The sequence below is a fragment of the Vipera berus genome (genome assembly GCF_964194415.1).
Source record: "Vipera berus genome assembly, chromosome: 2".
NCBI lineage: Eukaryota > Metazoa > Chordata > Lepidosauria > Squamata > Viperidae > Vipera > Vipera berus.
Window position 1 is genome coordinate 129,709,014 of NC_138203.1, and position 21,258 is coordinate 129,730,271.

The 21,258-nt window shown below is 43.2% G+C and overlaps 1 protein-coding gene across 1 annotated transcript in view; it reads right to left on the reverse strand.

The window, feature by feature from the left end:
- The window catches only part of PDE1B (phosphodiesterase 1B), a 61,211-nt gene that overhangs the window by 14,347 nt on the left and 25,606 nt on the right, over window positions 1-21,258 (reverse strand). The window contains exons 2-6 of the mRNA XM_081316956.1: window positions 9,130-9,243; window positions 5,887-6,069; window positions 5,151-5,217; window positions 3,414-3,530; window positions 1,162-1,302 (exon numbers count right to left, since the gene is read on the reverse strand). Of these exons, the coding sequence (XP_081173082.1) occupies window positions 1,162-1,302; window positions 3,414-3,530; window positions 5,151-5,217; window positions 5,887-6,069; window positions 9,130-9,243 (622 nt within the window). The remainder of the gene's footprint in view (window positions 1-1,161; window positions 1,303-3,413; window positions 3,531-5,150; window positions 5,218-5,886; window positions 6,070-9,129; window positions 9,244-21,258) is intronic.

Genomic DNA, 21,258 nt, shown 5'->3' on the forward strand with positions numbered 1-21,258 from the left:
ACTGCTGGCTACGTTCTTCAAAGCCCAAAGAGAAGCAGCCTAATTCAAAGGCTGTGCTTTCCCAAATAAGTCGGTCCTGGTTTTAAAAATCTTGGGGAAAGTGCTTCCTTCTGCCTTGCCCTAGGTCAGGGGTAGGCAACCTTGGCTCTTTTATGACTCATGGACTTCAACTCCCAGAATTCCTGAGCCAGCTGGCTCAGGAATTCTGGGAGTTGAAGTCCATGAGTCATAAAAGAGCCGAGGTTGCCTACCCCTGCCCTAGGTGGAACTTGTTACTTCCTGCCATGGGAACTCCCCTTTTCAGAGAGAGAATTGGTTTTCAAGATGTTTTATTTGCTGGAATGCATTTCAGCAGGTCAGATCACTGATTTATTTTAGGGTTTCTTTGGGGTTTTTACTTGATATGGTTTTATACTTTAATTAAAACTGTGTATTCATCTTGTAATTTATTTATTTTATTTTATTTTAATTCCATTTATATCCCGCCCTTCTCCGAAGACTCAGGGCGGCTTACAAGCTTAGCAGTACAATACAACCTGTAGAATTTTTGCTTAGCACCCTTTAAAAAAAAGAGTGGGGGGGAGGGGGAGAGAGGAAACAACTCACACATAGCGTACATTTGCTGACTGCAATCAGTTTTTCCAATTCCTGGCTTGGTGCTAAACTGGGAAGACCTAGATTGTTGGGGGCAATAAGCTGACTTTGTAATAATGCCGCTGGGGGGGGGGGCGAAAGCCCTAATAAGCAGGCATATACATAGAATGAAGGCTATTGCTAAGCACATTGTTTTGTGCTTTAGATTATAAGCCGCCCTGAGTCTTCGGAGAAGGGCGGGATATAAATGGGATAAATAAAATAAAATAAAAAGAAAGACCTCTAGAGGGCACTGTTGCTTTCTGTATGTGTTATGGCGTTTCAGTGAGTTTTGATAAAGAATAATTTGGGAGCAAAACAGCTTGTAGATCTCATTCCTGAGATTTGTCCTAGGACCTAAAGTAATTTATGTCAGCCCAGAAGAAAGTCAGGCACTAAAATCCAAGATTCAAAAGTTTCTTCAGACCCAAAAAGCAGAATTAATTTTCTAAGCATGTAATATTAACATGCTTGAGGGTGGACACATGGGACCTTCACCGAAGCACCCTGCCCACAGGATAGCCTTACCACCATGCCAGTGCGAAGCAGGAAGCAATGTACTGTCTGGGTAACATCAGCAGCATGTATCTGATTGTGATAAGGATTCTTATATTTCCCATAACCAGCCTCCAGTGCATCCAGGAAAGTCATGAGGTACACCGTGGGGATCTGCAAAACAACAAAGACAAGGTGACCCTAAGCAAGGTCCGAAAATAGCTGCAAGCTTAGATGTCTTCTATCGAGTCTGATAATTGATCCATCTGAAAAGCCACGGTGGCAGAGCGGTTAGAATCCAGTGTTGCAGGCTAATTCTGCTGACTGTCAGCAGTTCGATTCTGAACAGCTCAAAGTTGACTCAGCCTTCCATCCTTCCGAGGTCGGTAAAATGAGGTCCCAGATTGTTGGGGGGCAATAGGCTGTCTCTGTAATCTGCTTAGAGAGGGCTGTAAAGCACTACGAAGCAATATATAAGTCTACGTCCTATTGCTATCTAGTTTGGTGCTACCTGTATTAGTCTTTCCAAGCATGTCTTCCAGTTTTGATGGATTATAACTCCTCGCCAGCATGGGAAGTCTGACTTGAGATGGTTGGGGGTTGCAGTCCAACAAGGTCTGAAATGTAATCTGCCTAAGTAGTGGTGGCTCTCCAGTATTTCAGACAGGAGTTTTTCCCCAGTCCAATTTGGAGATGCTGGAGACTGAGCACAAAACCCTTATATACCTTGGCTTCTATGCAGAGCAGGATTCCCCTTTTAGTATATATGATCTACTGCTGTGTTTTTCCAGCTTGGCAAGTTTACGATGTGCGGACTTCAACTCCCAGAATTCTCCAGCCAGCAACTGGTGACTGAAATCACAATAAGCCACAGTTTGTTCTCATAATGGTTTGTTGAAAAAGCCAGAGTGACTTAGGTGGTACATACTGGCAAGTCAAATTATGGCTTAGCATTTGTTAAAAATGGAAGTTTTAAAGGTAGAGCTAGATGACTGTAGCTTTATCATGAATATTCAGAACCCTCTATCATCCCAGCAACATCTCATCTGGAAAAGGTTGAACTATTTGATTCAGGAGAAGCAGCTGGTCTCCTGCTGAGGTTTTGGACTATCATTGCCATAACTTCATGCCACTGGCTATGCCAGTGAAGAATGATGAATGTTCAGATATAAACTGCAGGAGTTTCAACCAGTTTTCCATTATTGTAGCCTTCGAAAAAGAAAAGAAAAAAGCCCTGGTGATTTAAGCAGCGTATTAAACTTCTTTTAATGCAAGAACTTACTACAACCATTTTTGCTGATGTCCCAGCATGTTGCAGCATCCAGCCAACTTTGGCTGCTATCAAAAAAGAAAAGAAAAGCTAAATGGAATCAAATCTGCTTCTTACAAACCACTTCTGTGGAGAGCAGCAAGGTCCGTATTTGATTCAAGAGAGTCTTTACTTTTTTGACTCTTGGAAATTCGGCAAAGTAAAAGGAGGATGGGCATTATCTAGTCCTCAGTCTGCTTTCCAAACATTTAGTTTAGTTTAGTTTATTAATATTTCTATACCGCCCTTCTCCCGAAGGACTCAGGGCGGTGAACAGGGCAAGAATAAAATGCGAAGTTACAAATATTAAAAGAAGATTAAATAGTTGCCCATTAAAAAACAATTAATACAATACATTTATAAAAACCCCAAAAGTACAGCAATAAAAACCCCACCAATCCCCCATCAGGCCAGGCCGGCTTGTTCAAATAAAAATGTTTTTAGATCGCGGCGAAAGAAGCGAAGATCGGGCGCCATCCGGAGCTCCACCGGTAACTGATTCCATAGTTCCGGAGTTCCAGAGCGCCCACAGAGAAGGATCTCCCCCTGGGGGCCACCAATCGACATTCTCTGATCGGTGGCACCCTGAGGAGTCCCTCTCTGTGGGAACGCACAGGGCGCAGGGAGGTTGATGCCCAAAGTGCTCAGCTCCTTCCATGGCAATACTTTGATGGGGGTGGGGGAACAGAGGGGAAAGATGAGAAATGACCCCACCCACTTCTGACTCTGGATCTGATCCCAGACCACTTTGGCTTCAGCCCTTAGCGGCCTGAAGAACTCCTCCCCAGCTGATCATTCCTATAAAAATAGGATCCTCACACACACACACACACACACACACACACACACACACTCCCTCTTCTACTTTAAAAGCAGCTTTATAGTGCTGCCCTAACTTCTCACAATTTGGAAAGATGAATTAATCTGCAGGCACACGACGGTTACCTGGATGTGCTTGGAACCCTGCATTTCTTACCTTGAAGCGGCTGTTGAGATTGTGGCGGGTGAGCAGTTCGAAGACAATTGTGCGCAAGGCGTGGTCTTCGCTCACCTTGTTCAGTGCAAAGACATCGAAAAACCAGAGGTCGAGAGTCTAGGAAGAGAAACAGAGGCAGAGTGAAAGACTGGGCAGGAGAGGACCGTCAAATCTGCCATACCTACTAAGCAAAGGACTTACCTCTGGTGTAGGACAGGGGAGGAAAATGGGACAAGGATCCAAAAGAAAAGGATGTTGTTGTTGTTGTTGTTTTTTAAAAAGGGGGGGGCTATTATATGGAACTTAATGTGACCCAAGAAATCCATTTCTAGGTATTAATCACTCCTATAATAAGTAGGCCTGTCTATCTGTCCGTCCACCCATCCATCTCTACACGAATATTGTACACACATAATACATGTGTTCATTTATTGTTTACCTGCTGTCAGGCTCCACAAACCAAGAGAGACACACAGAGTTACTTCTAAGCAATTTATTATTCTTCCCCTAGAGGTAGAAATCTTGCCAAACTGAAGCAACTACTTGAATCATGAAAGATATTTCTAAGAACTTCTAGGGGAGAACTCTCTTGATCCTCTTTCCTCCCAAACGAACTATATAAACTAGTCTTTGGATCCTCTGGAATGCAGCTCTTCCCTCCAGGGAATCCAGACTGCATTCTAACACACACACACACACACACACACACACACACACACACACACACACACCTATTCCAAATTACTCCAGGTGGTTTACAATATATATCAAAAAGAATTCCTCTATGCCTCTTCCTTCTTGAAGTGATTAATTAACCCCTACAGTGCGGATTATTGATTACTGCTGAAAACTAGGACTTTCGGGAAAACTTTGCCTCCAGTAGCCTTTTTTATAGAGCGGATAGTAGGGAATAGCTAGAAAAGTGTGACTGTCAGAATCCATTTATATTTCATTTCTAACTATCTCCTCTGATCTGAAACCAAATCTCACTTTTCCCTGGATTCTGCCATACTCCCAAGGGGGAGGGGGGATAGGCATGTGGGTTTTATTGCTTTCACTTCCTCTATTAACTACAATGCAAACTTTTGTTTATTCCCCTTCCTGTCTGCTATCCATTACAATGTAACAAATTGCCTCCTATACTATGTATTCCTCTGAACTTCTCCTCCCTAACCGGGCAGCTGGGGAAAAGGGAGGGGGGGAGGAAAGATACAAACCTCTGGAACCTGGTTTATCTCTCTGTCCTCAAAATGAGGTGTGAAGAGCTGTGGAATGATTGTGCACAAATGGAGCCGAACTTAACACCTGCGGATTTGCTGGTCTGCACTGCCTGGATGAACTGTGGGGTGGGGTTTGCTTAGGGACACTTTAAAATACCGATCTCTACGGAATCCCTCAGATCCTGTCTATCATGCCTGCTATCTCCTATTCTTAATAAAAGTTCCTGCTTGGAAGAAGCTGTTTCCAAGAGTTCTGCTTTCTTAAGATGTGGGCTTGAAGTAGGCCCTGACAGTGACTCATAAATATTGACCCAGTGGATGGCTTGAGGTGATGGGCAAAAATAGCCTTGGGAATTGGGGTAGGGTGGATGACAAAAGCCTCCTCTCAAGCAGGAGAAACCACCGATGCAAAAATTAGGAATTATTACCAGAGTGTAAGCCTCATTACATCCAGCAGACACTTACACAGATAGCATAGCACTGTTAACAGGAACCTCCCTCCCCAAAGAGTTGTTACCTTCAGACAGTTGATGACCGACTTGGAATAATTGGGTCCCACAGCTGTGTACGTTCGACGGAACATCCTATGCAGTGGAAGACACAGTCAGACAGTCCCTGGGAGATCTGGCTTACTTGCAATTAGAAACAGCTTCCAAATCCCATCAAGCATGCAAGGAGCATTCAGCTTTCTCCAGGCAGGGCAATAAATTTCAGGCACGTCGAATTTGAACCTCTTCTCCAGAGATACTAAGAATCAATAGCCCAGTAGTGTTCCAGACCCATGTACAGATTCCCCAGGCACAGGAGGATATATAATAATTTTAGTTTAAATTTTCATCACTATCATATGCATTTTTATCTGCTTCCTCCTTTCCACTCGCTCCTTTTCATTATCCCAGTTCCCTTTCCTAAACTAAAACTAAGCTACAGTCCCCTGCATAGATGCCTCAGAACTAAGTCAGACCCGGGTTGTCCATTTGACTCCCTTTGATGCCCTCTCATCTATCACCCTTAACCAGCATGCCTAACCGTGCAAACGAGGGTGGGGTGGGGGGGGCTGGTAAGCTGCAGAACAAGAAATCAGAGATGGGGTTCTCAGCTAGGAAAAGCTATTTTAGGGCAAAGTATTCTCTTTCCTTTGTCATCTCATGTGAATCATTTCTTATTCAACCACACAAGCATTGTCCCTCATCCCTCATACCCTATTCTATTCTAATTCCAGGCAGTCCATGGAGAGGCAAGACAAACCAAACCTTTCCACAAAGATGCCAGCTTGAACAGCATGCACAATGCTGCGAAACTTGGGTTTCTCCTCCGAACGGCGCCCCTTGGACCGGGTCTGCTGGGTAAAAGTGGAGGCCAGCCAGTCTCGCACTTCAGAGGGCACAGCATCAGATTTGATCTCTTGGAGTTCATCTTCTGTGTCCAGAATCTTCCTGAAACAGGAATGGTGCCAGTGGGGAGAGGAAGGACAGATGATAAGCAATTAGAGGCAACGTGTGTCACAATAGGAGACATTGCCACCCCCCCAAAAAATTAAAAAGAAGCCCAGAGAACAACAGTAACACCGGCACTTAGCCTGGTTTTCAACACTGATGGATCATCTTTTAAATGTTAAAAGAAATTTTGAAAAATAAAACGAAGGGATGTTTAACTCATGTCTCCATAACATTGCTTATACTGGCCCGGGGCTCTTCAAACGTGGCCCTTTTATGACTTGTGGACTTCAACTCCCAGAATTCCTCAGCCAGCGTGCCTGGCTGAGGAATTCTGGGAGTTGAAGTCCACAAGTCATAAAAGGGCCACGTTTGAAGACCCCTGTACTAGCCCATGAGTAAGATGGCCTTAAGTCAACCTTTTTTGTTCATTCATTCGTTCATTCATTCATTCAATCAATCATCAATCAATCAATCAATTTCTATAGCTATCCAGCTCAGGAAATGACTCTGGGCAGCTTCCAATTCAGAATGTATCTTACAATTAAAAATTTGAAAAACATTTTAAAACAATGAAACCAGTAGAAAACATTAAACAGCCAATTCAAAATACACAAGAGCAAGGTATTTGGCCAGTTACCAATAAAGCCAAGAAAGGGGGGTGCGGGGGGTTGGTGCATTCAACAGGGTCAGGAACATAGCCAGGTTTTTAAGGCCTTACAAAAGGCTAATAGGGTTGGGGCCATTCTAATCTCCAAAGGGAGGAGGATTTTAGGTGCCCCAATACTAAAGTAGTATGTTTCCCATTATATAAGAAATGCATTATTAAGAACATGGGGGAAAATAAAAAGTAAAATATACTTGAAAATTCCAGGGTGGTTGTCAACAATGGAAGTATTTGTATACCCAAATTTAGTAGACTGAAAAAATCTAGACATATAGAGGTATTCTAAATGCTGAAGGGAATTTAAAATCTAAACAAGAAATGGATAATCAGGGTATCAACCTATCATGGTGGGCACATCTACAAATGTAAACTAGATATGATAAAGATGTTAAATTATATGGATTTTATAACGAACAAACTGTGTCTGATCATTGTTAACTTCAGATGAGAAATTAATTAAGAAAATGTATAATTTTCTGATAACTTTGGAAATGGAAAGCAAACAAGCTAAAGAAACAATGATAACATGGGCAAAAATTTTTGGATATAATATAGAATTAGAAAAATAGCAAAATTTATGGGAAAGAAATTATAAACTGACAATGTCAACTTCTTATAAAGAAAATTTATATAAAATATTCTATAGATGGCACCTGCCACCAGCAAGATTAGCAAAAATCTTTAAAAATATGTCAGATAGATGTTGGAAATATAAACATAAGTCAGGCACATATTATCATGTTTGGTGGACATGTAATAAAGTAAAGAAGTATTGGAAAAAGATACATAATTGGCTAGAAGGGGTGTTGGGAGAACTTGTAGACTTTAAACCTGAACTTTTTAATTAGGTATAATGCCAGAAAAGCTCAACAAACAAAGCTTGTATCTGACCTTGCATGTCACCACAGCGGCAAGAATTATACATGCGCAATATTGGAAAAAATGAAGGAATGCCATGAAGAAATAATTTAAAAATACTAGAATGTGCAGAGATGGACAGATTGTCTATGAGATTGAAAGAAAAAGAAGAAACAGAATATTATCAAACTTGGGGCTTATTCTATCGATGGGTAGAGGAAAAAATAAAGGATTAGGAATTAAATATGTATTAGCAAATGTAAACTCAGACAGCACGTTGGTTGAAAAATTATTACTGTGTGTATGGAAAAAATCAATATTTTTTTTAAAAAAGAAAACATTAAACAGCCAATTCAAAATACACAAGAGCAAGGTATTTGGCCAGTGACCAATATAACCAGGAAAGTGGATTTAACATCCCAGGCTCAGGAACATAGACAGGTTTTTAAGGCCTTACAAAAGGCTAATAGGGTTGGGGCCATTTTAATCTCCGAAGGGACTATTTTAAGTGCCCCAGTACTAAAGTAGTATGTTTCCCATTACTCTGAAGGTGCAAGAACAGCTTCAAGGTGAGTAAAGCTGTTAGGTTCTCAGGTATTACTTTGGAAGGAAGTCAGATGACTGATAGAAACTAAAAACACCTCGAATAAAGGCCCAGTAGGGGTCAATCCAGTGGTGGGATTCAAATATGTGAACAACAGGTTCTCTGTGTGGATGCCGCTTCCAGAGGTCCATCCTGGGCCTCGGCAACAAAAAATTAGTTACCGGTTCTGCCGAAGTGGTGCAAACTGCCTGAATCCCACCACTGGATCAATCATGGGGACAACAAATTTCACAGATGGTGAAATTGTTCTGGCAATACTTAAGTATGGATGAAGGGCAACTCAGCAATAGGGGAAATGTCATCAGTGCTTCTCTGGACTTTAGACAGAGGTGAGGTGTCTTCTAATGTGCTCTTGCTCGGCTTTCTCTTAGTGACTCTGAGAAAGTATTTCCCACCACTTAATAGAAAACCGAGGAATGAGTTTGTGATTTAGATAACAGCGTGTACAGTACTTGACTGACTCTCTGGATTCAGCGCATCCAAGGTTGGCGAGTTCTTCATATGTCAGTCTGCCACTAGGGGGAACCACATCCCTTCTTAGTGCTAACACGAACTGGAATCCAGAGGAAGATCCACCCATTAAAAGATTTTCGGAGCTGGTAAAACTCAGCAGAGCTTCTGCCATCATCCAAGCCAGGATGCTAACCACCACTGTCAAATTTCTGCCTGACGGTGTCTGTTGCATTACGAATTCCCCACAATTCAGTTTATCCCAGCTTTCGTCAACCTGGGTGCTCTCCAGGTGTATGGACCGACTTCCAGAAACATTTTCAGCAATGGGATGTGAAGTTCCTGAATCTGGAGAGGCGGTTTAACTTGGGGATGGGCAGCCTATCGAGGGGCACTCATTTTGACTTTGGGGAGGGAGGGAGGGAAATAGTGTTGGAGCAGATGGACACCCAACAGGGCTTTCCCAGCCCTTCACCCTCACCTGGTCTCATCAATGTAAACTGCTTCAAGCAAAGAAGCTGTATATTCCAAGTTCTTCTTCAGCTCCACAATATTCACCTCTCCTGTCTCCAGCTGTTTCACCATATACCGCAACCTGCAGATCAAGCGGGGGAAAAAATGAGAGGAAGGGATTAAAGTAGACTGGGGAAAACTTCTTTCCTTGGCTCACCTGCGGTAGAGCAATCTCACATCACAATCCCACCTCCTCAAGAAAGAGCCAACCAGCAAGAAATCATATTCCAGTTGTTCGCCACTGCTGTGAGAAGATAATCTCAAGGAAAGCGGACAGGGCTGGTCACCTTTCTAGAACTTGCAACTTCCTCAACCAACAACTGCTTGATCAACTACATCAAAAATGACTCTCTCTTTTAAAAAAAAAGAAAAAAAGAATGAAATGCAATGTTCTCTTGGAAAATGCTTTGCCTTCTTGCACACTCAAAGGGAATGGAGGGAAGGGCAGTTTCCGATAGAAAAGCACAACATTTGGGGGGTTAATATACCACTGGACACAGGCTAACAGCATTCACTGTAAGAGGATATGTTAAACTCCATTGTTGTTGTTGTTGTTAGTTGCGAAGTCATGTCCGACCCATCGCGACCCTATGGACAACATTCCTCCAGGCTTTCCTGTCCTCTACCATATTCTGGAGTCCATTTAAGCTCACACCTACTGCTTCAGTGACTCCATCTAGCCACCTCATTCTCTGTCGTCCCCTTCTTCTATTGCCCTCAATCTTTCCCAGCATTAGGCTCTTCTCCAGTGAGTCCTTCCTTCTCATTAGGTGGCCAAAGTATTTGAGTTTTAGCTTCAGGATCTGGCCTTCTAAAGAGCAGTCAGGGTTGAGCTCCTCTAGGACTGACCTGTTTGATCGCCTTGCAGTCCAAGGGACTCGCAGGAGTCTTCTCCAGCACCAGAGTTCAAAGGCCTCAATTCTTTGACGCTCAGCCTTTTTTATGGTCCAACTTTCACTGCCATACATTGCAACTGGGAAGACCATAGCCTTGACTATACGCACTTTTGTTGGCAGGGTCATCTCTGCTTTTTAGTGTGCTGTCTAGATTTGCCATGGCTTTCCTCACCAGGAGCAAGCGTCTTTTAATTTCTTGGCTACAGTCCCCATCTGCAGTGATCTTGGAGCCCAGGAAAATAAAATCTGTCACTACCTCCATTTCTTCCCCATCTATTTGCCAGGAATTGAGAGGGCCGGATGCCATGATCTTGGTTTTCTTAATGTTTAGTTTCATTCATTCCATTAGAAGATGGAAAATAGGCAAAAGAAACCCAAGTCCACATCTCTATCCAGCCATGAAAATTATTGGGCGATCATTGGCCACTCATTCTCATCTCCCTTTCAAAGTATCCTACTCACAGGATTGATGTGATAATGAAGGGGGAGGAAAAGGGACTTAGAGTGCCACGCAGAGTTCCTTCAAGGGATAACGGGGAAAAAATATAACAAAATACCGGTAAATAAACATGTAGGTAATTTCCTTCTTGATCCTGAGCCCAGCATTATGGATACAACACAAAGAGCAATAGCAATAGCACTTAAACTTATATACCCCTTCACAGTGCTTTACAGCCCTCTCTGAGCGGTTTACAGAGTCAGAGTATTGCCCCCCAACAATCTGGGTCCTTATTTTACCGATCTTGGAAGGATGGAAGGCTGAGTCAACCTTGAGCCGATGAGGATTGAAGGAATCGAACTCCTGGCAGTGTGAGCAGAGTTAGCCTGCAATACTGCCTTCCAACCACTGTGCCACCACGGCTCCCAAGATGCTTGCCTACAAACAAGTCTTCTTTTCTCCTCCCTAGCCGCCCTCAACCAAGAAGACCATTGGGTCTTCTCCATCCACTGCTGGGAGTCTGAGAGCGTTCTCTGTGGGCACGCCGACCCTCTGGAATGAACTGCCTCCGGAGCTGCGGATGGCCCCTGACCTTCGATCCTTCCGCCGTGACCTGAAGACATGGTTGTTCCAACAAGCGGGTCTGGACTGACCATGGTTTTTAATTTGGTTTTTATTGTGTAAATTGTCCTGTATTTTTTATATTCATTGTTTAATTCTTTTTTTAATTTTTGTATTTTATGTCTCTTAATTTTTATTGTTGTGAGCCGCCCTGAGTCCTTAGGGAGAAGGGCGGCATATAAATTTAATAAATCCTAATTCCTAATCCTAATCAATTGAAAACGGTGAAAAGGATGCTAACTCCCACCCCCCACCCCCACCTCCTCGCATGGATTTCATCCCACCAGGGATGTGACAGACCCACAAGGGCATTGGCAGACATTGCAAAAGATCTGACCAATCCATACAGAAGGTGGAACGGGCCAGTCTTCTGCTGCGCTATGCAGCAAAGCTGGAAGCAAAGATTCAGGGTGATTTCAACTGAATGTTAAGACAGGGAGCAGGATTCAGCTCTAGGAAAAGAAAAACTCTTTGACAATGAAACAGACTGTCTTGGGAGGTGGTAGGCTCTCTTTTTCCTGGAGGTCTTTAAATAGAGTCTGGCTGGTTGTATATCAGCAAACAAGGAATTTTTAAGGTCTGTATAAGTGCTGTGCAAAAGGATAAAAGGCACTTCAGAACACATGAGTAAGAGCTTTTAGCCCTTGTCCACAACTCTTTAAAACTAAATGTATCTTTCCCCAGGATCAGTGCTTTTTTTGTAAAAGAAAAAGGTGCCGGCACTCACACATGTCATACAACCCGCATTGCCTATCCTACAAGGTTCCATCCAAAAAAGCTGCCGGAACTCCATTCTGAGCGTTCTATGACAAAAAAAGCCCTGCGATCATCCTCTCACCTTTAAATCCCAAAGCACAGCCCTATTCTGCACTAATCTTCAGGGATTGGGCAAGATGGCCTTTCAAAAATCTTCCCAAATTCTTCATTTTGACACGGACAGTTCTGTATATTTATATAACAGGAGGGTATTTATCTTACTCAACCAGTTCTAATAAGCCTGCAGCTGGTCTTGAAGATGGCTTCTACGTGAGGGAGGCAGAAGGCCTGCCAAGGGCCAACCCTATCTGTCAACAAGACTCCTTATAAAAAAAATGGGACAGGATTAATCTGCAAGTGCCTTTTCGCTCCTGTGACAACTTTGGGATCTGCTTTACTCATACATCTGGAGGAACTCTCATTCACCTTTCTTCTAGGAATTCATTTCTTCCCATTTTCAACTTTTTCCCTTTTGTTCAGAAAGGAACAACAAAAGTGGGGCTCATTCTCATCTGAAGGCCCCTCCTGTAACTTGTCTCACCAAGTGTATTTCTCTTGTGACACAATGACCCTACCTGTTCTGCAGAGAGTGGGCTAATATCAACAGACCTAGCCAAAGCAAAAGATAGGTTAGGTCACAGGTCTGCAACCTGTGGCTCCGGAGCCGCATGTGGCTCTTTCAGCCGTCTCCTGCGGCTCCCAGTCCTCTGCCATGTGCAGTCCAAAAAAAAAAAAGTGGGACTAAAAAAGTTCAACCAATCAATTCAAATATGCAGGGTAGGTGCATATTTCGCCTTGGCTCCCACTCTTCAGTCAAACCCTGTTCTGCGCATGCGCGCATGTACGCGCATGTGCACACATTTTTTGTGGCTCCCAGTTTTTCCTTTTGTGAGGGAACCGGTTCCGAGTGGCTCTTTCACTGTTTCAGGTTGCTGACCCCTGGGTTAGGTCATGCAGTTCTGGCCAGTTCTTCGTGTGCTGCTAGTTAATAACAGGCCATCAAGCTCAGCCAGGCGCTTCGTCCGTAATGTTTCACTTCCAATTAATCAGTCCCATTGTAATGCATGAAAGACACTGACAGGAAAAACAACAAACACCACTTAGTCTTTCAGTGAAACCAGAGGAGCACATCATTAACACATGAGTGTCTTTTGAAGGAAATGGAAAGTGCCCACACACATTTCTTGGGGACAAAACAACATGTCAACAGCAGCACAAGGAAAGCTGCAAAACAAGGAGCTTGGTGTTGAGTCCTCTCTTTGAACTTAGAACTTTCCTTATCCAGCACCCTTCAGATGCACGAGTATTACAATGCCCAGGATCCCCAGCCAGCATGGCCCAACACTACTGGAGAGTCATCTTAGGGGCTGCTGCTGAAAAACACGGAACAAGTCAGGGCATTTCTTATATGGAAGCCTATGTTCTTCTACGCTGGAGAAATGGAAGGCCAACAGGATGATAACACAACAATCGCGCCAGCTGCGCTACCTGTTACAAGAAAGATAAATCTTGTGACTGGGTTGCCATTTTCAGCGACAGCTCGGTGTGTTTCCTAATCCACTGCCTGGCCCTCCAAGAATTTTTCATGGCCGCAACTGCTGAATAAGAAATTGTCACCCTTCCCCAACCTTTCCTTTTACCACCAGTGGGGAATAAGGCTTTTGTCTAATGTTTCCTTGCCTAAATCAATCTGATGATGTACCAACAAGGGGAGGTGAAGATAGGCAATGGGATCTCCTCGTATTTGAAAAAAAAGCTCTCATTTCGGAGGAGCCCTTGGCTGGAGAAAGGGGGGCACCGTAGAGTAGAAGGGAGAACGAAAGCAAAATGCATCCACGCAGCAGCAGCTTTGCTGTGACTGGATTACAAAAAAAGGAGGAGAGTAGCAGCTAGAGAAGTAAGGTTTAGCTGGTAATAGGTTGAATTGGGGGCGGCGGGGATGTTGGGGCAGGGAATACGAAAAAGGAAATGCTCTCTAGGGCCCTCAGAGCCAATGAAGGATGACCCAATCAACAGGAGGCAAACTTTGAGAGCCTGGGAGATTAAGCTTAATGTTTTTTGAGTGGGCTGAGGACTGCAGTAGGAATTTTCATGTTTTTCTCCCTCTAGATTTTAGTGTGGGTGAGACGTTCATGCTTTTTTTCTTTTAATGTTATTTTAAAGGAAGTCACAGTAGGTGGCAGCACTTGCCCAGCCTTCGTTGACTGTAAAAAAGCTAAGCAGGATCTGGATTAAGATCTGGTTAGTATTGGAGGGTGTGTGTGTGTGGGGGGGGGGGGTTTATCAGAAAAACCTAGACGTGTAGGGGAAGTTGAAAAAAAACAGTCTAGAAGGGTGGCAGTGGCCAGTCCAGGGGTAGGCAACCTCAGCTCTTTTATGACTCATGGACTTCAACTCCCAGAATTCCTGAGTCAGCTGACTCAGGAATTCTGGGAGTTGAAGTCCATGAGTCATAAAAGAGCCGAGGTTGCCTACCCCTGGGCTAGTCACTTGCATGCAGTTGTCAGGAAGATTACAAAGGTGTTTTCTGTAGTCCATACGAGTAAAGCTCGGCTGGAGAGAGATTTTGTTGCTCTAAAGTAGGATCGGACAGGCCTTAAAAATGATTTGGAAGAAATGTTTCAGACCTCATGTGAGCTCTTCGTGAAAGCAGCTGGCCTTCCTACAGGGAACCTGAAGTTACCTTGGCGCTATGAATCACTTAAGTGCCTCTTTAAGCAACTGACACACAGCAGCACACCCAAAAGCAGAAGCATCCTTCCTCAGGCTTGTGCAGGAACCTGCAAAAAAGACATGTGCACAACAAAGAAAGACTGTGCTGACACAACAGTCAAAGGGCTTTTTCCAAACCACTTTTGAAGCTGGCATAATCTTAGTGTAAAATATATCTCAGATTTAAATTACTGTCTGCTCTGGAAGACCGCGAGGCCTTTAAAAAGGGGCTCATGTACCTTGCCCACCCATGCTCTGTTTGGATATTTTTAAACATGGGCAGTATTATAATGTCACCTCAAATCTCCAGCATGTTCTTGTCCAAAAGGTCTCAAATCTATCAGCACTGCCATCCAATTTCTCCAAACCACAGCAACGTCAAGCATCTCTTAATCACAGGATAAGAATCCTGCATGTTTCCTTAAATCTGACCATAGCTTAATTTAAACATGATCTCCTACAGTAACCGAAAATCAAGAAACTCAATACGATTCAGCAGGGGATTAGACTGGAAGACCTTCAAGATCCATTCCAACTTTGTTTTTCTGTATTTTGTATTTGAGACGGAAGCATCACACAGGAAGTTGAACCTTGTCCTTAAACCAGAACAGAGAGCGATTACCAATGGTTTCCAACTAGAAGCTAGACTAGACTTCTATTAGTTCAGGACAGGCAATTTTTACTTTCTCTGGAGGATTATGTTTCATTTTATGGTTGCTTGCCTGTGAGTACTGTATAGATAAGTCCTATAAGTCCTAAGTCCGCTTCTGTTCACCCTATTGACCCATAACTGTTGTGCTAGGTTTGCCACCAACCATATTGTGAAGTTCGCAGACAGTACAACAGTAGTGGGCCTTATTCACCATGACAATGAGGGTGCTTACCGTAAGGAGGTTGAGGGGCTGGTGAACTGGTGTAAGGAAAACAGCCTAGTTTTGAATACTGGAAAAAACCAAAGAGATCATTGTCGATTTCAGAAAAGGCAGCCACAGCTACACTTCTCTGTGCATTAATGATTCACCTGTGGACATGGTTACCAGCATCAAATTCCTGGGTGTGCAGTTAACAAGTAGGCTGGCTTGGTCACTCAACAGCGAGACACTGGTGAAGCAGGCACAGCAGTGCATGCATTTTCTGTGTCGCATGAGAAAAGCACATCTTCCTTCCCTTATTCTTATCACTTTCTACAGGGGGACGAGCGAGAGCATCCTGTCATACAGCATCACAGTCTGGTTTGGAAGCACCAGTGCTTCAGACAGGAAGGTGGTGCAGAGAGTGGTGAGGATGGCCGAAAAGATCATTGGCAGTTCCCTCCCTCCCTCCCATCCAGGACACAGCACAGAAGTGTTGCTTGAGCAGGGTCCATAAGATTATCTGGGACACTACACATCCTCTTCATGATCTGTTTTCCCTGTTACCTTCTGGGAGGAGGTTTTGTGGTATCCGCAGCAGAACATCCAGATTCAGCCATAGTTTCATTCCATACAGCATTAACCTTGTGAACTCTCAAGCTTCCTCCTTCTGTTATATATTCCATATGGAGAGTGTTTAATATTTATTTGTTATGTATATGTAGGGGTGTGGGTCTATACATATGTTGTATATAGTATGTTTAGGTATGTGTCATGTATGTGTTCACTTTGAGAGTGGGCAACTAAATTTCATTTTTAATGTGAGCTGTTGTGCCCACAGTAAAAAATGAAAATAAAGGTTATCTTATCTTATCTTATAAACCTCAGGGGCACTAGGTGGGATGGCATTAAGTTTGATGGAAAGAGTATATTGTGCAAACCTACTTTAAATATGCGTGGTATAGTGTGCTGTCTTTGAAAATTCAATTACCATGAAATAACAACACAAAGACAGCACTCATGTCACCAAATTATTCAACATCTACTGAGCTTCAAATGCCAAAGGAATTAAATCAGTAGATGTAAAAGCAGCAGGGGCTGTGTGCCGATAATGGGAAACAAGAAAAAAAATGTCATCATCTATTAAGACACCTTTCCCAAACAGGTGTCTTTCACATGGTGTTGAGATTACTACTCTGAGGAATACCTAATCAGCCTGTCATCTGTAAATACTGATAATGTTAGGCCCAAAACCCAAGGAAGACGTGTGGTGATTCTTCCAACTTGAATTCTTTACTGTTCCGCACCTATAGACAGAATCCTGCCAAAATGAAGCAGTCTCTTATCTGCAGCTACCATAGACTCTGAGAACTATTAACTATTAAAGTTGTCTGTGGAGATTCTCAGTCATCCCGGTCATAGTTGTCCCAAAGGACATTTAACTATGCACTTTGGGATGAACACCCTTCAAATGATGTGGGACTATGAACGGATTTCCAAAACAATTGCAGCCTATAGGAACCGTTTGTGCTTCAGTTTGAGACTACACAAACTCATCTACAATAGCCTGTGTTCCACAGTGAAGGCACACAGGGCAGAAAACATCCTGCGGAAAGCACAGCTCCACAACACAGTCCTTTCAGCAGTTCCAAGAAGGCTCCACACCCATTTGCACTACTCAGGCGACCCCGAGGACACAGACAAATCTCCAAGTGGCCTCAATGACTCTCTAAAACAGGGGTGTCAAACTCAATTTCATTGAGGGCCGCATCAGCATTGTGGTTGCCCTCAGGGGGCCGGGTGGGTGTGGCCAGGGTGGGTGTGGCCTACTGGGTGGGCGTGGCTAGAGTGCGTATGGCCTACTGGGTTGGCGTGGCCAGCTCTACATCGTTCGCATCAAGGGTGCCTATGGCGGCCTGGGCAGGAGTGGGACAGATCTGAGGGTCTCTGGCAGAAGGAGGGTCTCTGGGCCAGGTCCACCGTTCCCTCATTGTTTCCAGGATGGCTTCGCGGGCCACATGAAACTACTTTGCGGGCCGGATCCGGCCCCCGGGCCTTGTGTTTGACATGTCTGCTCTAAAAGAATGCAAATGACCAGCTGTCTGCAAGGAGTATAAATCCTTCCATTCCCCACCATCCACTCAGATCTGAAAAATCTTCTTGGATGAGAAGCGAAACGTCTTCAAAGAAAAACAAGAAAGTCCAGTTGCCTCTTGAAAAAGCACCTTTGGGATATTAAAGAGACGGTGTCTCCAACCTCTTTCTCTCACACGAAATATTTGGGTTGATCTGCCTCTTATTCCTCTGGAATGTACACTCTCCATCCTGGGTGTTCAGCCTACTATACTGGATCACAGATAAGGGTATTCAAATATATGCATCAGTTTCAGGAAGGGTTAAGGCACTAGACTGGCACCGGGGAGACCCAGTTTCAGCCCATCCTCAGCCATGGAAGCTTATTGAGATAACTTTGAGCCAGTCATATTGTCTTAGTCCAAACTTGCTTGGTTGCTATTTCTGTTGTAGGAAAAGAAATGGGAGGACCTTTACACTTTAACAACACAAGCAGGTAACAAATTAGATCAAATCAATTACTTTGTATGGAGGCAAAATGATATGTAACCCAGCTGGACAAATTTATGCCAAAACACACAAATTTTTGTTTTGGTCGCAGACTTATTTAAAGGTAAATATTCTGTATTGTGCTGCAAATGGTTAAACTTTTAACATTCTATAAAGGTTGCATGGCTGCTTTTCAACTTCATCAGATAATGTTGTACATGGTGTTTGTTTTTCTCCCTTCAAATAATACCAAAAAACCCCCACGTCCCCTGATGGTGATAAGCTGATTGTTTAAGAACAGTACATTTTTCTGGCCAGCTTCTAAGCAACACAGCACCCATGGGGTGAAGATATACATACATTTGATCATTAAACGGTGCTCCCAAAATAACATCTTCCCAAGCAGTGTATTTTTGATTTATGATGAAGTGTTGTATTTTTTACGATTTATAATGAATGTATTTTCATGTTGTTTACGATCATGATTATCACTACTACTTGTATGAACACTAAGAGTTTATGCACCGGAGACAAATTCCTTGTGTGTCCAACCACACTTGGCCAATAAAGAATTCTATTCTATTCAGTAGAGACAAGGGGGGGGGGGCTTGGAGGCATATAAAAGGGAGAAATGAGAGGCTTAAGCATTACAGAAGCTTAAAATATCTGTTTTATTATGTACAGTATTTATTAGATTTATATCCAGCCTTTCATTCAGGAGATCAAGACAATGCACACAGCACTCCTTCTTCCTACTGTACTCTCTAAAATATTGAAAAATGAAGGGAAATTCATTTTTCAAGGGGCATGGGATTTTACAGATGCAGTGAATATCTTAAGCTTTTGGCCTTCAATTGCAGCAAAAAAACAAGAAAGACAGCTTGACAAACTGCACCCAACTCTTTGCCAGATCGCATGTAGCCTAGGAGGCTGCACGTTCTCGACCCTTTGCCAAGGAATAAAAGGTAAAGATTTCCCTGTCCAGTCATATCCAAGTCTAGGGCATGGTGCTCATCTGCTTTTTGGCCGAGGGAGCTAGTGATGTCCAAAGACATTTGCCATGGTGATGTGGCCAGCATGGCTACATGCCAATGGTGCACAGAGCACAATTGCCTTTCCACTGAAGTGGTACCTATTAATCTATTCACATTAGAAGAATCTAGCATCTCAACATCTTTTTTTATATTATAGGAACCAAAACTGGGTGAAATATTCCAAGCGTGGTCTTAACCAAGGCATTGTACAATGGTACTAACATTTCATGGCATCTTGATTCTATCCCTCTGTATAAAGAGTTTAAAGTGTGCATCACTTTAAAGGGTTTAAAGTGTTAGTTTCATATCAATTGAATCTTTAACTGTTCAAATGTTGACTTTAGTGCTTTTGTGTTTGTTCTGTGCAGTTAACAAATCCCTTCTTCTCAATTCATGCTACTAGTGTCTGGCTGAAAAACCTTTGATATGAGCATAGATTTTGAACAGCTGATGCAAACAGATAAGGGTCAACGACCCCGATTTTAGATGCAAATTGAAGATTCTGCATCTTGGGTGATTAAGAGCAATCCCATAGATAGCCTTCATCTCCCGGAGACATGTTTCCATGCAACCAATCTTCTGCCTCATTTGGGAAAGGATGACACCTAATGAGAAGTATTGCCATGTGCCCTACCCCTATTTGCCTGGAAGTAAGCCGAACGTTTCATTGCGACCAGATCCCCAAACTTGATTTATCATCCAAACACACAGAATGAAATATATATCACTGGATAATAGATGACCAGTTTTTTCCTAATAATTCATTTAAAGTTGGGAAAAAGAGGTTGTCCATATTTTTCTAAGTCTAGGTTGGCAACCACATGAGAGACACAATCAATTATTTGAGATTCTGCAACTAAGTTCAACATTTCCGCTGACAATGTGGACCAATGTGATTGTGTTGGGGGAAAAAGCCCAAGGCTTAGGCCATGGCTGTCTAATCTTTTGGCTTGCCTAGGCCGCATTGAGTGGGCAGGAACTGTCTTGGGCCACAGATGAAACATATATACCAGTAGTTATTTAAATCAGCGCTTTTCAACCGGTGGTACGCTTACCACCTGTGGTACTTTGCCACATGGCAGGTGGTACACAACCGTCCTAAAGAAGTGTAGCGGGGGAGGGGAATGAGCTGAAGCAACCCAAACCTGAGGGAGAGGCAGCTGCAGGATTGTCTGAACTGGCAGAAGCCCCAGGACCTGATTGGTGCTTCCAGAAGCAGACTGGAGCTGGAGGTGAACTGAAGAAAAAAAAGGGTGTGTGTGTGTGTGGAGAGAAAAGACTATAAAAAGAGATGGTTTGGGCGGGAAAGGGGGAAAAAGGAAAGAGGGAAAGAGGAGGAAAGCTCAGCAGGCAGGGAAGAAACGGACAGAGAAGAAGCAGCAGCTGTTGCTGAAAGAAAAAGTCACCTGGTTCGTTTTCTCCAGCCAGTAGAATGCAATCAGCATTCAAGCCAGCAGACAAACATGTCAAAAAGGAAGTGGGTTTATTTAGTTCTGGATCAGCTGGCAGCTTGATTGAGTTACCATAAGGATTTTTGTACAGTTTTTACAGCGTGTTGTAATTCAGAGACTCAGTTTGTGTGCTTTGGTTATTTAGTCCGTATTTTAGGCTAGCACTGAGTCCAAAGCGTTGACTTCCATAGGTTTAATCCCTTTAAACAAATGTAGTTAGTTTTACCCCCTTATCTTGAGTCTGTCTATGGCTTTTAGAAAGTTTTCTTTGAAGGTAAACAGGCTAAATTTAAGGCTAAAGCTTTTCACAATTGCCGGAGCCTTTCAGTTTCGTTTGCAACATTGTGACACGAGGCAGCTTAAAGGGGGGGAAAACACCAGAGTTTATGTGTTTCTTTATTTTGTGAGCCATTCTTGCTTTGGACTTGATTCCTGTGTCTTTAAGGGTTCAGGGAAGGGGTTGGGGGGTGGGGGTTGTATTCTTACTACACTGTGGAAAGAGCTAGCTGGTAGTGGTGCATATTAATAAACATGGATAAATTCATCATACATTTGTCAGTGCAAAGGGAAACTGATCCAGTAAAGGAATAGCCACCGAAGAAGTTAAAACTGGTACCTTTTTTTTACTTTTTTCTACAGTTTGTAATATTTTATTAGCTTATAGAATAAAATACCAAAATACAAAAGCAAATAGTAGGACACAGTGGGGAGGAGAAAGGGGGGGAAGTGAGGGGGAGAAGGGAAAAAGAACAGACTTCCTCTGTTGCAGTAGAAT